Below are 8568 nucleotides of genomic sequence, written 5' to 3'. Positions count from 1 at the left end.
GGATTTTACACTCCTATTCATTATATTTCAATATCAATAACTGACGTCAGGTTAGATTGCGCGCGCATTTGGCACTCAACGTTAACGGTGCATTACCGCCACCCACTGCTGGACTGTAGACAGGAGTACGAGTTAATTTATGTATTTTTCTTTGTATATGAGACCATATCCTGCATTACAGTCCCTGACTGCCTCTATTATGAGACCATATCCTGCATTACAGTCCCTGCCAGCCTTTTTTTGTTTTCTAAGCAATACAGCCAGATTACATTCACATTAAAAGATTACAACATATCACCTTTAATTGGGCTAAGGTTTTAAAAAGGTATTTTTAAGTATACCATTTAAACAATTTATTTTTTATTCAGTTGTAATGTCTTTATACCTCTACTGTTTATTTCTGAAAATTTGGTTATTGACTAAAATACATAGTAAATATAAAATAATAATGTTAAGTGACAATCCTGTGTTATGATTGAATCAACAACTTAGTGGTACGCAGTTCATAAAGATAGAGATGCAATTAAAAGATTGGATGTAAAAGATTTGCTTAGCAAAATGTTTCGAAAGAACTGAGCTAAAAGATTCAGTTCACTTTACGTGTTTCAGAGCAAACCAAACTGATTTAGTGAACCGGATTAATTCACCATTGTGACAGACGTTCACCAGGTGTGTCCGTATAGCCACACCTCTCACTTATTCCATCATGGCCGGGTCAAGTCACAAACTTGAAACACTGAAACACCACCATCAGGGCACATTCCAACAATGGTGAACCTACACATATTCCCCTGTGCCAAATTAAACAAGACCAGTCACATTCTTGAACTTCTTTGGTGCGTCATACTGTGTCAGTCACTTAGAACTAAAGAGCGATGTAGTGTTCGTAGTGTGTCATGTTTTGGTGAGATCTGAGCATTTCTAATGAACACCTTACGGTGAGCTCAAGTTTGCAATATTTAATAGCCCTCCACTCTGAAGACTACAGTCATGATAAGGAGCCCTCCATTGATGCGTTTCCTGTTTTTATCAGGTACGTATTTTTTTCCAGTGTATTCAATATCATTTAAATAATTTATTGGAATAATTGTGGTAATTGAGGCATACTTGGTACAATTTAGGAATAACTGTATAAGGGATTACAATACAAATCTTTCAGAAAGAGGTAGAGTAATTGTTAAGTGTTGTGGAACATAATAAAGCTTGCTGTAGTGTGTAGAATGTAGGTACACAGCAAGGAGATATTAACTTGCTTTCAAATGGTGTTCGCGTATTTCACAGGAATGTGTTGTCTCACTGCAAAAACATCTACAGAAACATCTATTGCTGCACCTATCCAAAACACTACAGCAAACCCTGGACCAACTACATTCAGAACCACAGAGCAAGTTACAATTGGACCGTTAACTACTGAATACCCAACATCTGATCAACCATCTACTGCATCAAATGCAGTCATACATGGAGAAAATATAAACTTAACATCTGCACCAGCTACATCTACAGAGCAAAGTTCAGCCGGAGATTTCTCTACCAGACTCATAATATCCGACCTGTCCACTTCTCCACCTGTTCAAAAAACAACTACACTCAATAACACAGCAGATGTTTCTACTGGACAGCTGACCTCTGACCAAGCTACTACAAGAACTATTCCAAACACCCAGACAACATCTGTACCAACTACATCTATCATTAATACCACAGAACACGTTGCAACTGAACAGTTAAAAACTGAAGTCTCAACAGCTAACCAAGCAACTCCTGTAACTATTCAAAGCACCCCCTCAACAGCTGTACTAGCTACATCAACAATTACTACCACAGAGCAAATTTCAACAGGACATTTAACTATTGGAATCTCAGCTACTAACCAAGCAACTTCTGTACCTGTTCAAAACACCACCTCAACTCCTGTACAAACTACATTCAATGCCGCTGAGAGTGTTTCTACTGGACAGCTGAGCTCTGACCAAAAACCTACTACAATTGTTCAAAACCCCTTCTCAACATCTGTACAAACTACATTATCCATTAATAACACAGAACCTGTTACAACTGAACAGTTAACTACTGGAATCTCAACCACTAACCAAGCAACTTCTGTACTTGTTCAAAACACCACCACAACTCCTGTACAAACTACATTCAAAGCAACAGAGTATGTTTCTAGTGGAAAGTTGAGCTCTAACCAAACTATTACTACAATTGTTCAAAACACCCCAACAAGTTCAATAGCCATTCAAGGAAGTACTGAATATTTTCAAAACACCACTTCAACTCCTGTACAAACTACATTCAATAACCCTGAGCAAGTTTCAACTGGACAGCTGACCTCTAACCAAGTGGCTACTATATTTGTTCAAAACACCTTCACATCTGTACCAACGAAATCTACCATTAATACCACAGAACATGTTTCAACAGAACAGTTATCTACTGGAATCTCAACTACAAACCAAGCAACTTCTGTACCTGTTCAAAACACCACCTCAACTCCTGTACAAACTACATTTAAGGTTACTGCGTTTGTTTCTACTATACAGCTGAGCTCTGACCAAGCAACTGCTGGAACTGTTGAAAACGCCCCCTCATCTCCTGTACAATCTACATTCAATTCCACTGAGATTTTTACTACTGGACAGATAACATCTCTCCAAGCTACTGCAAGAACTGTTCAAAACACACCGACAACATCTGTACCAACTACATCTATCAGTAACACCATAGAGCATGTTTTAACAGAACTGTTAACTACTGAAAACCCAACAGCCAGTCAAGGAAGTACAGTACCTGTTCAAAACACACCTTCTACTCCCTTACTAACTATATTCAATAATACTGAGCCTGGTTCTACTGGACAGCTGACTTCTGATCAAGCAGCTACTACAGTTGTTCAAGACACCTTTTCAGCATCAGTACCAAGAACTGTCAATACCACTGAGCTTGTTACTACTGGACAGATAACATCTTTCCAAGCTACTACAAGAACTGTTCAAAACAACCCAAACACATCTGTACCAACTACATCAATACTTAAAACCACAGAACATGTTTCAACAGAACAGTTAACTATTGGAATCTCAACTAATAACCAAGCAACTGCTGTACCTGTTCAAAACACCACCTCAACTCCTGTACAAACTGGATTCAATGCAACTGAGAGTGTTTCTACTGGACAGCTGAGCTCTGACCAACTAGCCACTACAATTGTTCAAAACCCCTTCTCAACATCTGTACCATCTATATCAACACTTAATACCAAAGAACATGTTTCAACAGAACAGTTATCTACTGGAATCTCAACTACTAACCAAGCAACTTCTGTACCTGTTCAAAACACCACCTCAACTCCTGTACAAACTGGATTCAATGCTACTGAGAGTGTTTCTACTGGACAGCTGAGCTCTGACCAACTAGCCACTACAATTGTTCAAAACCCCTTCTCAACATCTGTACCATCTATATCAACACTTAATACCACAGAACATGTTTCAACAGAACAGTTATCTACTGGAATCTCAACTACTAACCAAGCAACTTCTGTACCTGTTCAAAACACCACCTCAACTCCTGTACAAACTACATTTAATGCTACTGAGCGCGTTTCTACTGGACGGCTGACCTCTGACCAAACAACTCATGTAACTATTCAAAACACCCCAACAACATCTGTATTAACTTCATCAACCATTAATACCACAGAACACGTTTCAACAGAACAGTTATCTACTGGAATCTCAACTACAAACCAAGCAACTTCTGTACCTGTTCAAAACACCACCTCAACCCCTGTACAAACTGCATTCAATGCTACTGAGAGTGTTTCTACTGGACAGCTGAGCTCTGACCAACTAGCCACTACAATTGTTCAAAACCCCTTCTCAACATCTGTACCATCTATATCAACACTTAATACCACAGAACATGTTTCAACAGAACAGTTATCTACTGGAATCTCAACTACAAACCAAGCAACTTCTGTACCTGTTCAAAACACCACCTCAACTCCTGTACAAACTGGATTCAATGCTACTGAGAGTGTTTCTACTGGACAGCTGAGCTCTGACCAACTAGCCACTACAATTGTTCAAAACCCCTTCTCAACATCTGTACCATCTATATCAACACTTAATACCACAGAACATGTTTCAACAGAACAGTTATCTACTGGAATCTCAACTACTAACCAAGCAACTTCTGTACCTGTTCAAAACACCACCTCAACTCCTGTACAAACTACATTTAATGCTACTGAGCGCGTTTCTACTGGACGGCTGACCTCTGACCAAACAACTCATGTAACTATTCAAAACACCCCAACAACATCTGTATTAACTTCATCAACCATTAATACCACAGAACACGTTTCAACAGAACAGTTATCTACTGGAATCTCAACTACAAACCAAGCAACTTCTGTACCTGTTCAAAACACCACCTCAACTCCTGTACAAACTGGATTCAATGCTACTGAGAGTGTTTCTACTGGACAGCTGAGCTCTGACCAACTAGCCACTACAATTGTTCAAAACCCCTTCTCAACATCTGTACCATCTATATCAACACTTAATACCACAGAACATGTTTCAACAGAACAGTTATCTACTGGAATCTCAACTACTAACCAAGCAACTTCTGTACCTGTTCAAAACACCACCTCAACTCCTGTACAAACTACATTTAATGCTACTGAGCGCGTTTCTACTGGACGGCTGACCTCTGACCAAACAACTCCTGTAACTATTCAAAACACCCCAACAACATCTGTATTAACTTCATCAACCATTAATACCACAGAACATGTTTCAACAGAACAGTTATCTACTGGAATCTCAATTACAAACCAAGCAACTTCTGTACCTGTTCAAAACACCACCTCAACTCCTGTACAAACTGCATTCAATGCTACTGAGAGTGTTTCTACTGGACAGCTGAGCTCTGACCAACTAGCCACTACAATTGTTCAAAACCCCTTCTCAACATCTGTACCATCTATATCAACACTTAATACCACAGAACATGTTTCAACAGAACAGTTATCTACTGGAATCTCAACTACTAACCAAGCAACTTCTGTACCTGTTCAAAACACCACCTCAACTCCTGTACAAACTACATTTAATGCTACTGAGCGCGTTTCTACTGGACAGCTGAGCTCTGACCAACTAGCCACTACAATTGTTCAAAACCCCTTCTCAACATCTGTACCATCTATATCAACACTTAATACCACAGAACATGTTTCAACAGAACAGTTATCTACTGGAATCTCAACTACTAACCAAGCAACTTCTGTACCTGTTCAAAACACCACCTCAACTCCTGTACAAACTACATTTAATGCTACTGAGCGCGTTTCTACTGGACGGCTGACCTCTGACCAAACAACTCCTGTAACTATTCAAAACACCCCAACAACATCTGTATTAACTTCATCAACCATTAATACCACAGAACATGTTTCAACAGAACAGTTATCTACTGGAATCTCAACTACAAACCAAGCAACTTCTGTACCTGTTCAAAACACCACCTCAACTCCTGTACAAACTACATTTAATGCCACCGAGAGTGTTTCCACTGGACAGCTGACCTCTGGCCAATCAACTACAATAATTGTTGAAAACAAACATTCAACATCTCTAATTTTAAATTCCACAGAACACGCTTCAACTGGACAGGTAGCTACCGAACAGCTAACCTCTGAACAAGCAGCTACCACTGCAAGCTTTCCTTTTCAAAACATTTCCTCAACTACAACTAATACCACGGAAAATGTGACCATTGAACAATTAAATACTGGACAGCTAACCTCTAAGCATGCAACTACTGTGCCTGTTCCAAATGTAAACTCGACATCGGCAACACCCGCATTTAATACAAGTGAGCAAGTTTCAACCGGACAGTTTTCTACCACAGCCCTAAAATCTGACGCAATGACTACTCTAACTGTTCAAAACCCAACTACATTCAATTTCACAGTGCTCACCTATACTGCACAACTAGTCCCTGACCAAGCAAATACAACTGTTCAAAACATCCTCTCAACTCCTTTACCAACCTCATTCAATACCACTGAGCAAGTGGCTACTGGTCATTTATCTACAAGTGCTACTACTGAGAATGGATCTCTTCAACTGACCACTGAGTCTACAGTCGCAGAAATGCAAAGTAACATAACACCAATGACTACTGCTGAACACAGTCCTGCCCTTGATGTGACCAAATATTCAGTTGGGACTACTCCACTCAGTACCAGAGAGCCAGTCAGTGTCTCCACTGTAATGCCCACTGGAAACATTCAAGATTTAACTCCAGGTAACATTATCTATGTTGTTTCTAAGATGTTTTATTGTGCACACGCATGAAAAATACACATTTACTTAGAATCCCTATGAGCGAACACCATGGTGATAAATATTCTTCCTTGGGTCCGACAAAAGAAGGAACAGACAAAAGAGAATGGATTATATGGCATCATATCTTTCTCTTCCACAGACAATCTGATTCTAGTCCAGAAGAACATGACATGGAACGAGGCCCTGAGCTACTGCAGAGAGAACTACATTGACCTGGCATCAATCACTTCAGAGCTGCTTCAGGGCTTGGTGGCTAAGAAAGCCGCCAACGCCACCTCATCATATGTCTGGGTGGGCCTGCGCTTCACCTGTAAATTCCACTTCTGGTTCTGGATCACATCTGACCCGGCCTCGGGCTGCTACCAGAACTGGGCCCCGGGGGACGGATTAAACAGCCAGGATGACTGTGGCGTTGCTGGTGCTCTGGAGACCACTGGGCAGCAGCATTGGGTTAGTCTGGAGGAGAACCAGAGGCTCAACTTCATGTGCTACAAATGTACTGGACCATAGTGAGGGGATGGCACACCTCTGATTCATAGGACTCCTGAACTGTTTCTGTTAATCCAATATGTTGCTTTATTGATGTGAATACAAGCAATGTAAATAATGATAACCTGTGACAGTCATGGATTGGGTGTCCTTCAATGTATTACACATGTTAAACTTTAGTTAGGCTACAGTGTGTTCCAAGGCCTACTCAGTTGCTGTGGAGTGTTCAAATATCTATGGATTTCTGCAGCATCATGTAACAGTAAATATATATTTTTTAATACAACAATATTTCATGACAGTTTTGCATGACTATGAAGAGAAAAACACATATATGCCTGCTTTCTCTTATGTATTATCACCTATTTCCACTCAGTCCTTGGTGGGTAATGAGCGAGTGTCACAAGTGCCGGAGTAATATGAGAAGACGCTATAAGATATTCTATACTTTTGGTGGGTAACTCATTTACATATGGACTCCACCCAAGACTCAGGCCCAATGGGCGTTGTCCCCGGTGACCACAAGGCCAGGGCATCAGTCAAAGGCAGTCCCAACCCTAGACGCCCCCCCCCCCACCTTCTCCTTCCTACTCAGCTCCCTGACTTATCCCGACCGCCACATGGAAGTCTCATCCAAGAGCGCTTTCTGTCTGCACCCTTCCAGCCAAAGAAACATCCACCTTCAGTCACCTGTATATACCATCCAGTGAGCTGTTGCTAACCTACATAGATGCTGACTTCACAAACACTTGGTTTAAAGTTAACCTTGTTTTATTCTGGGACCTTCAGTAGTTTCTCATTTTGTGTGGTAGAATTGCATCTCAGTTGTAGTAACACACTACTATTAAACTATTAACTACTACGTTTGTTGTTGAATTAAAGCTTGTATTACGTCCTTGTTGTAGAACTGTCTGCCACAAACGCTAAATTGACGCAGTAGTAAATTGTATATTAAACATTTAAATGTTATGACACAAATGTTTTTATGTTCATAAATATTATTGTACATGCTGTTCTACCGATCAACGACACTTATAGTCTTCTTTAATGAAATGTCTTCACAATATGTATGATACTCTATAAACAAGGTGGCCAAAATAACAATGTTACTATGCAATACAATCTACTCAGTACTTATCCCTCTGAGAACTGCTCTGTGGTTAAATTTCTCTAGTTTGAAAAAACCTTGCCAGGGACACTACTTTACAATAGATACCAACAGTCTCATAACTTCTGAAAAGTTCTCTCTATCCCAGGACCACCCACAAAAGAAAGAATTCCAATGATCCTACTTTTGATATTAGAACACAGATTTCTGGACCTGCAGTATATCAACATTCACATTTCATCAATATTTATCCTATACGATACACAAAAACAAATCATGTTACCCCGTAATATATCTGCATGGCTCCTGACCAACCAGCCGCTGCATATTCATATATCCTTCCTTAAGAATGGCCCTGAAAAGCTTGTCACTTGTCACTTGCTACGGACCATTAGACACGAGTCTGTCACAGGGACGGCTGTCCTTGAAAAGGCCTTGGTCAGCGCGCCTCCGTGCCCTCTGCGCAGTTCAATGTTAACATGCAGTCGGCCGTAGCCTCCTCCTCCTTTTCACACCCTCATCTCCTCTTGTATGCTCTCCGGCTGGCTTTGACCATTTGACCCTCACTCCTGACCCCTGGAGCCATTCCCACGACACACCCTTTTGTGA

General features: G+C 40.5%; 1 protein-coding gene across 5 annotated transcripts; it reads left to right on the top strand.

Annotated features, from left to right (window-relative positions):
* The first annotated feature begins 863 nt into the window (after nucleotides 1-863).
* On the top strand, nucleotides 864-7558 carry LOC109614760 (mucin-2). 5 transcript variants are annotated; one of them, XM_034288827.1, is made up of 4 exons: nucleotides 864-1033; nucleotides 1282-2512; nucleotides 5558-6321; nucleotides 6502-7558. In XM_034288827.1, exons 1-4 carry the CDS (start codon nucleotides 991-993, stop codon nucleotides 6870-6872), a joined length of 2409 nt encoding a protein of 802 aa, XP_034144718.1. In that variant the 5' UTR covers nucleotides 864-990; the 3' UTR covers nucleotides 6873-7558. The 5 variants fall into 5 exon arrangements, with proteins under 5 accessions (XP_034144718.1, XP_034144716.1, XP_034144717.1 ...); XM_034288825.1 differs by having other exon boundaries at nucleotides 871-1033; nucleotides 1282-3506; nucleotides 3726-6321; XM_034288826.1 differs by having other exon boundaries at nucleotides 871-1033; nucleotides 1282-5241; nucleotides 5461-6321.
* Nucleotides 7559-8568: the final 1010 nt, after the last annotated feature.

Source organism: Esox lucius, chromosome 20, assembly GCF_011004845.1.
Source record: "Esox lucius isolate fEsoLuc1 chromosome 20, fEsoLuc1.pri, whole genome shotgun sequence".
Classification (NCBI taxonomy): domain Eukaryota; kingdom Metazoa; phylum Chordata; class Actinopteri; order Esociformes; family Esocidae; genus Esox; species Esox lucius.
The sequence above is the reverse complement of the archived record's forward strand: the minus strand, read 5'-3'. Positions and strand labels throughout refer to the sequence as shown.